This window comes from Nanorana parkeri, unplaced genomic scaffold (genome assembly GCF_000935625.1).
Source record: "Nanorana parkeri isolate BGI_ZX_2015 unplaced genomic scaffold, ASM93562v1 scaffold215, whole genome shotgun sequence".
NCBI lineage: Eukaryota > Metazoa > Chordata > Amphibia > Anura > Dicroglossidae > Nanorana > Nanorana parkeri.
The window spans coordinates 1,260,331-1,276,932 of record NW_017306483.1 but is presented as its reverse complement, the minus strand read 5'-3'; the positions used below and the strand labels follow the sequence as shown (position 1 = coordinate 1,276,932).

At 42.9% G+C, this 16,602-nt stretch overlaps 2 protein-coding genes across 2 annotated transcripts in view; one reads left to right on the top strand and one right to left on the bottom strand.

The window, feature by feature from the left end:
* Positions 1–9,105, bottom strand: part of LOC108786519 (major histocompatibility complex class I-related gene protein-like) — a 17,049-nt gene extending 7,944 nt beyond the window's left edge. The window contains exon 1 of the mRNA XM_018555836.1: positions 9,021–9,105. Within this exon, the coding sequence (XP_018411338.1) occupies positions 9,021–9,105 (85 nt within the window). The remainder of the gene's footprint in view (positions 1–9,020) is intronic.
* A 950-nt stretch (positions 9,106–10,055) lies between these two features.
* The window catches only part of LOC108786517 (HAUS augmin-like complex subunit 3), a 16,699-nt gene continuing 10,152 nt past the window's right edge, over positions 10,056–16,602 (top strand). The window contains exons 1-3 of the mRNA XM_018555835.1: positions 10,056–10,070; positions 10,655–11,548; positions 14,292–14,719. Of these exons, the coding sequence (XP_018411337.1) occupies positions 10,056–10,070; positions 10,655–11,548; positions 14,292–14,719 (1,337 nt within the window). The remainder of the gene's footprint in view (positions 10,071–10,654; positions 11,549–14,291; positions 14,720–16,602) is intronic.

The window sequence follows — 16,602 nt, the reverse complement described above, 5'->3', positions numbered from 1 at the left end:
TTTGTGTCCTCGTCATCAGAAGAGGAATAGAGGGAAAATCTTCCAATGGGGACCCTAGTTCTGGTGACCCTGCTGATCACTTTGGATTTCCCTCTCATTCAAGGGATTTCTTCTCCCTTTCCACTGTGGCAGTCAAAAAGGAAGTGAGGGGAAATCTTGCCATTGGGACACAGGAGGTTGGGGGGTCCCTTGCTTTCTCCAAAACAAAAAAAAGTTTTGGCTTCAGTTCTACTTTAAGTAAACAAGTATAGGTGTTGTGTATTGATAATACCCTGGAACTAGTCAGACACCTATGAAACAGTGGGCTGAGTTAAGTGGAATTATGTCAACTTTGGAAACTAACATTATAGTAACAATTGCAACGTATTACTTATTACATTCTATTCCAGAGAAAGGAGCCATTAAACATTTCCTGGAGTATTCAGATGCAAATTTATAGAAGGAAGTGTAGCCTTTATCAACCAAACAACAGCAGAGTCTCCTTTTATTGAAATCCAAAAACTAGCAGAGGCTTACAAAGAGTCAGAGGACCTCATGTAGGCCAAAAAAGTTCCAGTCTGACATGACGTTCCCAGTCAGTAACAGGAAATTATAAGGATAACTGAATATCATTAGTGATGGTCCGAACACACCTGAGTTCGGTTCAAGTTCGAACTTTAGAACATGAAAAAAGTTTTAACTCTAACTTAATGAAAGTCTATGGGACCAGAACTCGGAAAATCAAATGTCCCCATTTTGAAGGTCTTATATGCAAGTTATTGGCCATAAAAAATGTATGGGGATCCGGGTACTGCCCTCGGGGACAGGAATCAAGGAAAAAAACACTATAAAAAAGTACAGTGATTCTAACATTGCTTAAAGTGAAACAATAAAAAAGAAACATTCCTTTAAATATCATGTCTGGGGGGTCCCTTTAAACTGCCTGTAAAGTGGCGCATCTGTACGGTGTATAACAGTGGGCTGAGTTAAGTGGAATTATGTCAACTTTGGAAACTAACATTATAGTAACAATTGCAACGTATTACTTATTACATTCTATTCCAGAGAAAGGAGCCATTAAACATTTCCTGGAGTATTCAGATGCAAATTTATAGAAGGAAGTGTAGCCTTTATCAACCAAACAACAGCAGAGTCTCCTTTTATTGAAATCCAAAAACTAGCAGAGGCTTACAAAGAGTCAGAGGACCTCATGTAGGCCAAAAAAGTTCCAGTCTGACATGACGTTCCCAGTCAGTAACAGGAAATTATAAGGATAACTGAATATCATTAGTGATGGTCCGAACACACCTGAGTTCGGTTCAAGTTCGAACTTTAGAACATGAAAAAAGTTTTAACTCTAACTTAATGAAAGTCTATGGGACCAGAACTCGGAAAATCAAATGTCCCCATTTTGAAGGTCTTATATGCAAGTTATTGGCCATAAAAAATGTATGGGGATCCGGGTACTGCCCTCGGGGACAGGAATCAAGGAAAAAAACACTATAAAAAAGTACAGTGATTCTAACATTGCTTAAAGTGAAACAATAAAAAAGAAACATTCCTTTAAATATCATGTCTGGGGGGTCCCTTTAAACTGCCTGTAAAGTGGCGCATCTGTACGGTGTATAGAACCTGCTGCAGCAAAACTGACATTTGTAAAAAAAAAAGGGTGCAGTTCCCCCTCCCAGACAATACCAGACCCTTTAGCGCAGTGGTCCCCAACCCCCAGGCCGCGGACCGGTACCGGTCCGTGGATCAAATGGTACCGGGCCGGCCAAGGAACCAGGGGCGGACTGACCATTCAGTCCGTCGGGCACTGCCCGGGGCCACGAAGGGGCCCGTCACCGACCCGTGTTCCTTTTCGCCCTTTTATTTTTTGTTTTTAAAATATAACAAATTAAGTACAATACATCATATCATCCGTTAGCATGCAAGCCAGAAAAGCAGACTACCTGTTATATCGCCTTGCTTTGCATTCATCCACGCTATTTTGAAGGCATGTTTAGATACAATTAAATTAAAATTATTAAATCAAAAAAATATAAAATATAAACAATCAACGTCCCACCCCTCAGCGGGCCGCAGTAGAATTATCAAACGTTGACCGGTCCGCGGCGATAAAAAGGTTCGGGAGCACTGCTTTAGGGCACCTGACAGGACTTAGCTGTGAGCCATGATTGGGCAAAGTCTTCATTACTTGCACAGTGCACTGTGCGGTCAGGTGCATTGCTTTACCGAATTAGAGCTTCACAAGGCACTGTGCGGTGCGCAGTGCCTTGTGGGGCATTCGTGTGTTGGGGCATTCGTGTGTTCACCGAACACACAAACTACCGATGTTCGAGTCAAACAACAACAACATCGAGACCATCTCTAGATATCACCCATGATTTGACACCTATCAGGATTATAAAAACGCTTCTACCACCAACCCCTTCCTCTGCATGTGTGTTTCTTCTTTCATATATAACCCCAAAATCAAAACTTTAATACTTTTTACTGCTTACCAGTCCATATATGTGGTGGCTGCACTAGTTGTCCTTTTCCTGGCTGTGAGCTGGATATCAGGTAAAACTACCTCATCTTTCTTTTGTAAACTATGAATCTCTTTACCCCCATGTAGTGGAGATGAACAAAGGCAGACATGTTTGAAGTCCAGCCTGGGTGACGACCATCACGCCCTTCATAGATACCGTGGGAGTGAACGTAACGACCCAGGGACAGGAAATGTATTATTAGCATGATCATTAAAATATAGGGAAGGAGCCTGAAAAAGAAAACTAATGCAGCCACCACATCTAAGGACTGATAAGCTGCATTATATTACATTTATGCTTGAAATTATTACAAAACAAAAGCTGCAGTGCCACCTACTGGTACCATCTGGCATTACAGAGTTACCCAAAAATGCAACAGGGGGACATTTTTCAAAAGTAGAGCAGACAGAATCTGGAGCGGTTGTCCATAGTAACCAATCTCTCTTCAGTTTGTTCAAACTTTGAAAATGAAAGAGAGATGATTGGTTGCCATGGACAGCTGCTCCAGATTCCGTCTGCTCCAGTTTTAGTAAATTCCCCCAATGATTCTCTCTGGGTAAAAGTGTGCCTTTGTAGTCATGCTTTAGTTGTCAGCCCTTAAGGCTGGTTTCACACCTGGGCGTACTGTAGGCGCGTTTCTTCAGCTAGTTTTTAGCGCGTTTTTTCGTTCAGTGATTTTTTTTCCCTTTATTTTCTCTATCTTTTTTTCTGGGTTTTTTTTAATTTTTCAAACTTCCCGCCGGTTCCGCCCCCTGCCACACGGACGCTCGCAAGGGACGGAATCCGGAAGACGGCAGCGGTCGGAGGACACAGTGGGGATCGCGGACAAGGTAAGATCTACGCTGTATTCCCGAGTGTGGCTCGGGGTTACCGCTTTGTTAACCCCGAGTCACACTCAGGAATACCAATGGATACGCGCGGAAAATGCCCCAAAGAGGCTCCTGTACTTGTTTTGGCGTAGGGCGTTTTTCAGCGCATTTCCACGGGCTGAAATACCCCCAGGTGGGAACCATGCCCATAGGAAATGATGAATTTTTCACTTGCTGAGCGTTTTTCAGCGCTTCGATCAGCCTAAAAGAACAGAATTGAGATTTTCTCAGGGATATGGATTCCACTTTTCCTGGAAATCTCCTTTAAATGTCCTCCTGCCAACTTCCTCCCAGACATTGGGAAGGAAACCACTCCTCCAATCATTCTCTATGGGTGAAAGTGTGCCTTTGTAGTCACACTTTAGTTGTCTACCCTTAACAGAACAAAATTGGGATTTTCTCAGGGATGTGGATTCCACGTTTCCCAGGAATCTCCTTTAAATGTCTTCCTGCCAACTTCCCTCCAGATATTGGGTAGGTAAGGGTGTACTGAGCCAAACTGGGTTTGTCGGGCATTGCCCTGTGTCACGACAATTCAAACATTGCATGGGATGTTTGGCCCATGTTAGGAATTCACTTCAATGACGAGAGCAGCATGACTGATCCAGAACATGACCTAAAGCTGGCTATACACCAGGAGAATTTTGTTTAAAAAAAAAAAAATCTGAACATTCATTCAATTTTCTAATAATTGGGGGTCACATTGATGATCATTGTGATGGAAAAAATCGAAAAAGCAGGATAAAAATGTTTTCCTACAGTTTTGCTTGAGAAACTCCTTCCATTCCAAAATCGAATGTCACAATCAAATTAAATTTTAAACGACAGTCATCAAGTCCCTGATGGGGTTGTCTATTGTTCTGATGAGCTTTTTCATTTGAACATTCCTTTGGGAATCTACCAGTGTAGGTGACTTTACAGAAAGTGATTTGTCATTAAAACATTTTGTCCTAGAATACTACACACAACACAAACACTCCTTATCCCAATCTTACCAGCACAGGTAGAAGAGCTCCATGTGAGGACCATTATGAGAGAAGGACTAGCTGTTTCCCCATCAGAGAGTCCAGGACTTCTCTAGCTGACGTCTGAACGGAATCTGTCCCCTGGACCATCTGTCTATAATAAGGCAGCATCAGTCCTGTCCTGTCCTGTGGGGAGAGAACCGAAGACCGTTTCATATCTGGCCAAACAAGCAAGGTGTGTCTTTGTGTATCAGTCAACAGTCAGGCTTAAAGGACCCGCTCACTTTTAGCAAACTTGTCCCTTAATAATTCCCCCCACCCCGAGTTCAGCCTTGGCTCTTGTTCATCAAAGGGTTATCAGCATAAGCTATTATTAGCAATTGAAATCACAAGCGTAAAAAAACAGATTAGAGAGATGACCTGGTGACTGTTTACCAGCACTGAACAAAGTAACCTGAAGACAGAGATTTGTTTAATAAACTTCAGATTGCTATTTTTGCCTTGACTTGGTGATAGGTGTTGGCTGGTACCCAGTTTTAAGGAAGGATTTACATGACTGTGTTATCTCTAAGCCATTATATTACTTCAGGAAGTAGATAGAGAACCTGGAATCACACTGGTTCACCATCTACCTCCTAAACATGGCACCATGAAGAGAGAAAATAGATCAAGGTATTGTCAGGGGCAGTACTGTGATCTCTGTGAGAGGTTATAAATACCTGGAAATATTACACTGACGCTTATACTTATATACAGTATCTGATAGTCAACGTTTGCAGGGTTATTCACAAACAGGTGAAGAGTTTGGAGAAGGCAGGAGAAGTGAACAATCTAGGACAACATGTCTGATATGGAAAAATTATTTCCAGTCCAGCAATGTTCCTAGACATTGCCGGCCTTTGAGGTGTGTGAGCTGTGCGGCCACACAGGGCGCCATGGCAACCAGGGCGCCAGGCGGCCAACACAGCTCGTCCTCGGGGCGACTTCTCTCCTCCTCACCGCTGGCCATCCGACATGACAGCGCTCCCTCCTCAGTTAGTAATAACTGAGTATTACATAGTACTATGTGTCCCCAGGTATGAATTCATTTCTCAGTGGGGAGTAGCACTCACTACAGAGGCTCCTCCCCATTCAGAAACTGGTGATAGTAAATATTATACTGTGTCTGAATGAATGGGAAGCCTCTGTACTGAGTGCTTCCCATTCATTGAGTGCTGGGGCTGGTGAAAAAGATGGCGGTGTGCATTCGCAGAATGCATTGGGGGCCAACATGGCCGCCGCACATTCTCAAACAAATTATTATGTGCCTGAATACATTTTTCGTATATTCGGACAAATAGTAATTCATTCATTTAACATGTAGTCTAGATTTTGTGTTCTGTTTTTTATTTTTACTTTTCTAGATGCACTTACTTGAAGAAAGGGTCGGCATGACAACCTGACACTTTATTTTTATAGACTCTATTTTAGTTTAACATTTATTGTTTACCATTGTTTGCCTTCTGTTGTTTTATGTAATAAGAATACTTATATTGTGCCTACAAGTTTAATACCTTTGAATAAAAGTTTTATTTTTATCACACTTTTTAATATGTTTCTTTGCGGTTTAACAAAATAGGAGTCTTTAAATGGCGCGGATATTGAAAAAATGTGTGTGGTTACTGAGGGGTATGGTTACTGAGGGGTGTGGTTACTGAGGGGCGCTGTAAAGCTTTCTCGCACAGGGCACCTAAAGCCATCCCTGTTCCTAGATTGTTCACTTCTCCTGCCTTCTCCAAACTCTTCACCCTTTTGTGAATAACCCTGATACTCAACATGTTGTCATATTTGTCTCTCAGTTCTTCTCATTGGACTTCCCAATAGCTGCACAGGTCCCCCATGCTGATGAATGAAACTTCTACTGCCATTGTCCACCCAGCACTGGCCAGGTTCATTCCCAGCATCTTACGTTGTACTTCAAGAGCTGGGTCCAAACCTAAAAAATGTATCTTGCATGAGATAGCATGCTGCCATTACTCGTCATGGTTTTTACAGCACAGGATGCTGGAGAGCACATAGACATTGCCTGACCCTGGGCAGGCTGCAGACCTGGAGACTACATTCATCTATGTGTAAGCTCTGTATTTCACATGTTAACAGGCATTGCATCAAGGCAACTAATCCATTTAGAATAGGCTGCCAAAGCAAAACAATGGAACAAAAAAGGGGGTCTCTTATTTGTTTTATTGCCGTGCACTGCAGTGTGAGTTTTATTGTGGTGCGCTGCATTGTGAGCGCATTGCCCCCTATTAAAGGCAATGCAACACAAAAACAGTAGTGCATTAATAATAGTGTGAAGCCAATCTGAATGGGGCCCCTAGTGTACCTAGGCAGGGAAGCACTTGTGTTTTAGCACACCACATTCTACATATGTGAAACATCTGCATTTTGTGGTGCGCCATGTTGGAATAAAATTCTTCAAGTCTGTTAAAATGTGCATTACAGAGGCATAAATGCAAATGCACCGAATTTGCTGGGACAGTCCCCCATCTTGGACTTCAATCCCAAAGATTCTGTGTCCCGGGATCACAGTGTCACCATTATTTGCGTTACTGCGCATACACAGTAACTCAAAAATGCATTCATTATAGTGATCGAGGTCTGAGGGTGGGTAGTCCCTGCATAATTAGAGGCAGGGTTTGGGTGGGACACTCGGGTAAGTAGACAAGGTCTGGGCAGGACTTCCCAGTCACTGGGCGGGCCTGAGGTAGACTGTGGGCAGGGTTACCTGTGACTGGGATTAGGTATGTAGAGGATTGGCAGTCCATTCATGTTAATGGACTGTTGTAAATCAATGCACGTTACAGTCAAAACAATCATGATAACATGCGTGTGGTAATGCAACGCACTGCAACAGTCTGAATGCCTTTAGGCGTCTTATGTCTTGGTGGGTCCACAGAGTGCTTTATTAATGGGAAGATGGATTTTTTTAAGTTTATTGATTTAGTATGTTTGGGATTTTATTTATATACACTGGGATATTCTAAGGACATTTTGGATGGTGCAAAAAATTGGTGATTAATGTATGAGGAAATGGAAATGTCCCTGCTGCAAGTGATTGGGTTGGGAGGGGGGAGGGGGAGGTGTTTTGTGCAGGGTTGAACAAACTCAGATGAACTGGGTTCACAACAAACCCCCTTATCACTGGTGATGAGTGTCTCTTTAAAAAAGCTACTAACAAATGTTGCTGGACCTGATACCATTTCATGGCTTCCTTCATCTGGGGTAGAGCTCAGGTGGAAACAGTTTAAATAATTATCCTGAAGCTGTGTGTTCATCTCAAACATACATTTGCTTTATGATACCCTGCACAGATTAATTGACCAGGTATGGTGCTTCATTATACATATAAACATTAACTTATTCTTTAGTGTTCTGTTGGATAAAGAATAGATGAGAGGGAAATGTTGGGGGCTTCTCTGTCTACCATCAGACCTTGTATACTGTTTTCTCTTCCTTTTGTATCATGGGTATAACGCACGGTTTGTCAAGAGCAGGGCTGGAGTTGGGGGGCTATTGCCCAGGGTCCCCACATCCATTAGGGCCCCAGGAGATCCCCCCATGTGTGTGAATATAATGTAGGGCTGCATGCATGCTTGTGATTTTATTTTTATTGTAGGGCTATGTGCATGTTTTGTGTGCATTGTGCAAACTGTGTGTATGTTTGTGTATAGTGCAGGGCTATGTGTATAGTGCAGGGCTATGTGTATTTTTGTGTATAGAGCAGGGGTATGTGTAAACTTTGTGTATAGTGCAGGGCTATGTGCAACATGCAGATTGTGTGTAATTTTATGTATAGTGTATAAGTGCACTACTTTGTATACACAAAATCAGCAATTCAATTTTTGGTGTTCCCTGAGTTCACTCGTGACGTAACGTTTCGGCCCTTATTCTTTACAAAACACCACAACTCCATGTTATGCACATTAGAGCCTTGTGGTGCTATTTATTTTGAATGGCACCCAAATACACTAAGGCAACACGGCTCCAGAGCACATTCATTGCAGTTCAGTACACAGTGATGCAGTAGCGTGCGTTGTCGTGCACTGTACCTTTTTTTTTTTGTCCTTGTGCGTTTTGGCACCACATTCAAAATGAACAACGCACAAGAAATGCGAAGTGTAAATGGATATGCTTTATATAAAAAACCAAAATGTTCCTCTGGCTTCCCATCTTAAAAGCTTTACAAGAAAATTAAATCTTATATGCTGACGGGTGTTCTTTACTAAGTGGCGGCCTTTTTATATGTTTATTTTTTAACCTGCACTGGGTTCTTATACTATTCATCCAATTTGAACAGATAACCTTACAATTGTTGCCCTCTAATAAAAGTGCCAGCAATATCTACCAGCAGTATTCATACACTGTCACTTCCCTCTCTATAGTTCTCCTCCTCCACCACCCCTCTCCCTAATGCCACTGATCTGCTCTTCCTTCATTGCAGCGTCAATTGTCTTCTGAGCCTTCCCTGCCAATAGTGCCACTCATCTCCTCCACCTTCTGTCTATATAGTGCCACTTATGTCCTTCCCCTACTATGTCCATAACGCTGTTCATCTTCTCACCCTTCTGTCTCCATTGTGCTTCTCATCTCCTCTTCCTCCCATCTCCATATTGACCCTCTTCTCCACCTACCCTCTCCATAATGACTTTCCTCTGCTCCCACATGTTCATAGTGCCACACGTCTCCTCTCTCTTCTGTCTCTTTAGTGATGCTCATCTTCTGTCACCATGGTCCCTCTCATCACCTCCTCCTCTCCATATTGTTGCTCCTCTTGTCCACCTTCCCTCTCCATAGTGGCACTCTTGTTCCCCCCTTCACATCAGAATATATATATAATTTGCCTTTTTGTTTGCTCCCACAATTGCTCTGTTCAGCCGCCGGGAATAAAATAAATTACTTTTGTAAGCTACAAGTTTCGGGAATCCTAGAGGACAGAAATGGAATGGAATCCCCATGTGGATCAGCATTTTACATGGAGTGTGTAACATGGTTCTCCATCCATACCCCGGATTACAAGGTTGTTCTTTCTACGCCCGGCACTAAACTAACCAGCAGGGGAACTACATAAGGTACACTAAGTATACGCTACAGATGAAGGGGGCTATAACCCATTCAAGAAAAAACACAGGTTTGCTTTACAACAACTAAAATATTTGTGTGGGGGGTTTCAGATGCAGTGGGAAAAGGTTAGAACCTCTCTCATATTTTACTCCTTTCCGGGACTCCATTAGGGATTTTCCCCTCAATTCCTGTTCTGCTGAAAATAGTTGTTTTTTTACCAAACGGGAAGTAAAGGGAAATCTCCAATGGCAAAATATAAAAATGCCTGTCACCTTTTTTATAGCAGTCTTATGTCACTGTTGCAGATTTCCTTTACTTCTTTTCTACTGAATACATTGTCAGCAAAACAAGAAGTGAGGGGAAATCTGTTCCAGATTGCTGTAAAACCCAACAGGGTTCTAACCCCACTCCCCATTGCCTACTCCATCCAAAACAGAAACAAAAAAGGTTTGGTTGACTTCTACTTTAAGGTATTATTCGATATAAATGTAACTGTGTCAGTATGTCATGGCAAATATACTGATCCAAGCTGATGTTAATAACAGTCATATGTTTTTCATTTTATCCAGGAACTCTTAAATATCCATCCATCCATACGGGATACAATGGCTAAACTTTTAGTAAGTACTTTACCTATTTACCAATTTATTGCTACATACTGTATTTTGATTTTAAATTGCCCAGGGAGGGAGAAGTGATACATGAGGAGTTAGCTGTGTGGGGATGAATTTTTTGAGAACGTGATGGTTGAGCGGTTAGGTTGAGGTCGGATAAGCTTCCCTGAAGAGATGAATCTTAAGGGATCGCCTAAAGGCAGTCAGAGTGGGAGATAGATGGACAGGTTGGGGTAAAGAGTTCCAGAGGATGGGAGAGACTCTAGTGAAGTCTTGAAGGTGAGCATGGGAGGAGTTGACGAGGGAGCTGGAAAGCAGAAGGACTTTTGAAGAGGGGACAGTTAGGGATTACAGAATTTAGTTCACTTTTGACATGAGAAACATGGAGGCAGCCATTACTGAACTCCCCTACAAATGCCTAGGTATCATACTGACCCACTGACTTTAATACTCTGTGTCACTAACCCAAGTACTGAAGTCAACAGATCTCCATAACAGCCAGGCAACTAGCATTTGCATATGGAGGTCAGTAATGGCAGCCCCCAATGCTTCCCTCATGAAAAGTAACAATATTTATTTTCTTTTTCTAGAATGCGCCCCCCACTTCGAGGCTCTCTCGTCAACGATCTACTTGCTTTCTTCTGGACTCTGCCCATGTTAAAGGCTCAGACTTTGTTGAGATGCTCCATCTTATTGGTTACCCTGGAGCACAGGATCTTAAAGGGGAGGATTTTGATTGGCTCTGTGAAGGCAGTGAAGAGTTAGAGGTCTTTCTAAGCTGGCTTTGTAGCGCTGTGGATCAGAAAAATGTCTTAACCAGTGAGCAATTGGAGGCTTACGATGCTCTTCTAGACTCTGGACAACCTCTTCTAGAAGCAGATGAGCTTCAAGACCTCTGCCATGGTGCGAATGAAGCAGAAGGGGACTCCAGGACTGAACATACAAAAAGCTTGGAGGAACTCGAAGCGGAGCTACAGAGCTTGCAAACCCTCAAAGCTCATCGACTGCAATGCCGCAACAAGTTGGAGTCTTTGGGGTTGACATTGTTCCACAGTCGTTTGTCCTTGGAGAAGGTGGAGAGGCAAGAGGAGAAGTGTCTGAGTAACACCAAGGAAGAACTTTCAACTCTAAACTCGAGGTGCAATGCAGCCTTGGTGAGACTTCGAGAGATGGCAACAGAGCTTGGAGACTATCACACTGGCAAGTCTTGCCAGGGTATCTTCCTATCTTCTGTTGACTTGGATGGCTACATAAAACTTGAAGAAACATGCTGGAAACAAGTGGAACAGAATGCCATGGAAGCGTTGCCTGTAAAAGAGGAAGATCTGGAGAAAGAAAGGAAAGCTCACACAGAGATGGAAAAGGAAAGCAACAGAGTTCGAACGGCATGGTCCTCCCAGAAAATACAACTAAGCTTTGCACTTGCTACCCTCAATGGTAATATGGAGGCTTTAAAATGGCTGGATAGGAATGTGGGAGAACAGGTGAGAGATAAGAATATTAAGGAAAAGTTCAACTTTTATTGATATTTTGCATATTCCATATTGCCTCCAGAATATTTTTTCTTTCAAATGTAATTTTTTTTTTCTTCTCATATGGCATGTCCAAGCACCAGAATTCTTTTGCATTTCTAGAAAGCTCCACAATGCAATAGGTACAGTGTATCCAAAGCTAAAACTTTTTTTTTGTTTGTTTTATTTTGGGTAGAATAGGAAATGGTTGGGGCTCCAATTGGCTGTTTACTCCCCATCAGGATGGTGTCTTTTACTTCCTCTTCTTGAGACACAACAGGAAGTGAGTGGAAAACTTGCCACAATTAGGGATTTTTGCTTAAAAGCTGGTCATACACTAGTGTTAAAGCTTGCGGGCTGAAAGGAAAAAAAAAATCTAACTGATTCCCCATCATATTCTGATATCGGTGGGTGTGCCACAGTCACAATACCCAGTGACTTCAGTTGATTGGCACTGTTTGGATGAGATTTTTTTTTTCTTTTGATTTCTAAAAGGGTTACTCACAGAAGGGTGAAGAGTTTGGAGAAGGCCGGAGAAGGAAACAATCTAGGACAACATAACTGAACTGGACAGCGAGCTGAATAGGAGAATTTTTACAGTTCAGATATATTGTCCTAGATTGTTTCCTTCTTCTCCCTTCTCCAAACTCTTCACTCTTTTGTGAATAACCCTGTATATGTCAGATGGGAGGCTGAAGACAGGGCCACCCATAGAGCGAATTTCAATCCGTTCATCAAGAACTGGCCAAAAGTTTCTCAGTGTATGGCCAGCTTTAGGCTGTTGTCACCAGAACTAGTGTCTCCAATGGAAGGTTTTCCTTTTATCTCCTGTTCCAGTGAGAACTGTAAAATTTTGGATCACTTCCTGTGCCAGTGACCAGTGATGGTCACCAGAGGGTGACTTTTTGCAGTTGGAACGTGGACATCAAGAAAACCTGACATGGGTACTCAGGGCTTTTCCACTGGCGGTACGCACCTCCCGGCAGCCCTTTAATTCCTTCTTTTTTTGTTTGCGATAATGAATCGTGGGGTGATGATGCTTTGTTTGTCGCCATGTACGTACACTTGCTGTACAGACAATGCGCAAGTGTCTGTACGGCAAGTGTATGGACATGGCACCAGAAGACAAGCTTCATCACCCTGCGCCGGGTGATGACACTTGTCTTCTGGAGTTGTTTACCACCAAAAAGATGGCCGCTGACAATAAACCTCATTGCTGGCGACCATCTTGCGCATATTCAGTGCGTCCCCACTACCACAACCAAAATGGCTGCCGGCATTGCAGTTTATAGTAAGCAGCCATCTTGGTTGTGGCACTGTGAGTACTAATCCTTCTACACTCTAACCAAATTGTAGAAAAAAGTTTTTGGCTATAGATGGATAAAGAGAAAAAAAAAAAAAAAAAAAAAAGTGGGCTGTCACTACTGTCCTCTTTCTAAAAATGCTAGTTCCCTGGCTGTTATTTGAGTCACTGACCTGTTACATGTACAGGACAGCAAAGTAAAACAAAATACTTACCTGAATACTCGTTCCAAGTCAGTGTCTCAAACATTAAGGTAAGAGAATCAGCATGCCAGTCAATCAATAGCATTTTCAGAACTAGAGCTCAACAGACTCCATGTTTTTTTTTGTTTTGTTTTGTTTTTTATGGCTGATTTCCTTTAACCATTAGACATGTGCATCCTCAGAGTTAGAAACAACATATGCACTTCTAAAGAGAAAATAAAGAATCGGAGGTATATTCGCGTAGAAAACAGGCCGCAGAGAAAAATCGTTTGTGGAAAATTCTACCGAAGGACAAAATTACCGGAAGAGGGATTCAAGACTGAAACTGAGCATTTTTGGTTGGCAGGGGGGCAAGGGGTGTGTAAAACTGTTGGAGGCGGGTTTTGAGGACAGGGGAGGGGGTAGGAAGGTGTAAGGAAAATGTGTTACTGAATGTTGGTTAAAGTGTTATTTTGTTGGGCAGTTAAGCTAATGCACGTATTGGTCTCCTATAGCCCTTGTGGACTCCAATGGTGGCATATCCCAACCAAAATTCCCTGTTCTGCTTAGTTGGCACAGCCATTGCAAAGCCGAAAATGTTGTCGCCATAATGGATTCTCCATAAGAATCATAGCGTAATCTGTGAGCCCAGCTAGGAGAGATCAGCTTCTTTTGACGATGAAGAAGTGGGTGAAAACCTAAACTAGTATGGTGGACAATAAGAGGCTAGGAAGTCATTGAAAATCTCAGTCTGCCCAAAACTGTAATATCGACTTTGTGTGTTGAGATAATTTTAAATAAGACCAGAAAAAGTAACTTTTTTTTTTAAAGAATACACATTACTGTGTTTATAGCAATAACTCCTGCAGTATACAATTTCGGTCACTAGATGGCAGTGTTTATAAGTTCTGTTTATATATCTATGGTATATGCTCTGTTGTAGAGAATAAAGCTGTGGCTTCCTTCAAGCCATGTGCAGCATATCAGACTGTGTGCTTGTGTTTCTCTCTGAGGCTGTGCAAGAAGTTCCAACATCTTCTTTAAGGAATCATTATTTTTCAAACCACAGCTGCAGGCTTCTTGTCTAGTCATAATGTTGGGATGTTGTTGTACAAATGTCAAAAATCTTATATTCTGTGCCGATGTGGGGGCGTCTACACATATTTTTGAATGTTTTTCCTACTTTTATCACTTTTAGTAACTTGCTTAGGTCAATTGACCATTTTGCCAGGTTTGGGATCCTCAACGTTTGCCTTTGATGGAGAGGGAAGTACAGATGCTAGAGGCTGAGGTGGAAAGTTTGCAGTTGCAGAGACTACCTCCGCTGGTCTGCGAGGCTTCAGTGGGGCTATGCCTACATGCCCACCAAGGCTGGGTTCATACCGAGAGACAGAGGCTGGCATGGATAGACCAAGAACAAGCTCCAGTGGCGGAGGCTGTGCTCTCTCAGCTGTCTCGTCTGCAGCTGGTAGAGTTGGGCCTGCAGGTTGAAATGAGGGAGTATCACCGAACTGAGAGGGACCTTCGAACGTTGAAGACCGACATGGGCAGCCTAGTCGGTGAACTTGGAAGGAGAATACTCGGGCCAAGAGAACCATGGACTACACCTCAGTGGCTGCCACCGATACGAGTTGACAGCAAAGACCACACAGCCGTCAGGTGAGGCTCTATGGAAAGAGAACTTCTAGGAAAAATTAATTTTTCCTGAACTTAAGGCAAAATGCTAAATTCATGGTTGAAATACATGCACACCTGCACTGTTTTTTCCCCTATTATTTGTAGATCTGTTTAGCCTTGATAAAGTCTTATCCTTCCCCAGCCTCTGAAGCAGTAGATTGTTGAGAAGCAGTAGATTGTTGAGTTCATTCTTCTGTCACTCTGCTCTCCTCCTGGGATCATGTTCCTTGTTAGTATATGAGCACTGCAACACAGCTGACTTGCTCCTTGTGCTGCTTTTCCCTCTCCTTGTGCTGCTTTTCCCTCTCCGAGCTCTACTGTACATGCACAACAACAGTCTGGTACCAGGTCAAATGCAGATGCTTGCATTTAAACCTCAAAATGCGTACTTACTGAAACTTCTCTTCTGAGCAGAATGATGTGTTAAAAAGCACCACAACGCATTAAAAAAAAGTACAGTTTCTCTTCTCTGGTCCTCATTACGCTGTTGCTGCTTTTCAAAAATAAATGTCTGAACAGCAATGGGTGTATTTATATGTACTGTCATGTAATACTACAATTAAGGCCACTAGATGGAGCTGATGAGCATAGGAAATCAATACTTCTTTCCTATGGTCCTCAGCTCCATCTAGTGGTCAAAATGTAGTATTATATGATAATGCATTCGAACTGGAAAAAATATATATTGGGAACATTTGTAGTTGGCATTATTCACCCAAAACTAATGTTCAAAGATATATTTGCAGGGCAAAAGGACCCTGCAATTATGTTTATAGATAGAATCTATGGAATCTGTTGTCCTGCAATCTTCCACTCTGAATATTCTAAATGTGATGACTGGTCCATTCTGCATGCTGGCTTCTGAGTGGCAGGGCTGTATTTACTCTCTGTGCTGCCCCAAGGCCAGGTTCCTCAATGTGCCCCCCCCACCCTCCCATTCCCCCGCCCCCCTTCCCAATGGAGAATGGCAGACCTTCAGGCTGCATACAAGGGATCTCTGTGTCATCACCGAGCTCACTTGTAGAAAACAAGCCGTGGCTTCCCCCGCTTAGCAGGGCTAAATGTAGAAAACAACTACCGCTGGGCGCCCAGAACTACATGTCCCGGGCGTCGGGATATAAGAATTCCACACCCCTGCTGCCCCTCTACTCCCTGCTGCCCCGAGCCCGGGCCTTGGTTGGCCTTGTGGGAAATCCTGCCCTGCTGACCGGTCATGTTGCTGTAATCCGTACAGGACCAGTGACCATTTCATGCAGATAAGATACAGTCCCAGGTTAAAGATTGGGAAGCTGGCTGTTGCATGACAAGGTAGAACATGGTCCCATAACAATTTTACACCCAAACTCCCATGCTGCTATGCCACCACCCTCCAATAATCCCCACCTCCCCATTAAGACACCACACTCGAGATTGGAGTTAAAATGGCTGTAGCAGCCTTTTATTACAAATTTCAAGTGAAACAGGGTGTGTATAAATAACACAATCACTTATAACAAACAATATAAATATATTTCTAACTATATCTGAGGTCTGTAAAGGCACCTTTTTACTGAGATTGTCGGTCTCTGCAAACCACTTAAACACTGGTCCCTAGCCGCAACACACCGACTCAGGGACAAATATGAGAAACTGCAGAGACCTTGTAGAACTATGACTTAGACCTCTTTACTGAAGAATCCGCCAAGGACTACGCACCTGAGACGAGTCCTGTAACCACCAAAATGACACAACCAAAACACAGCCAACACAGACCTCAGGACCATTAGTGCAAACAGACAGGAACCTGTACGCAACTAGTGCGAGAGAACGAAAAAAGGGGCGGGTGGGCGGGAAGCTCGCTTGCCGTGTGGCAAATCCAGACTGAA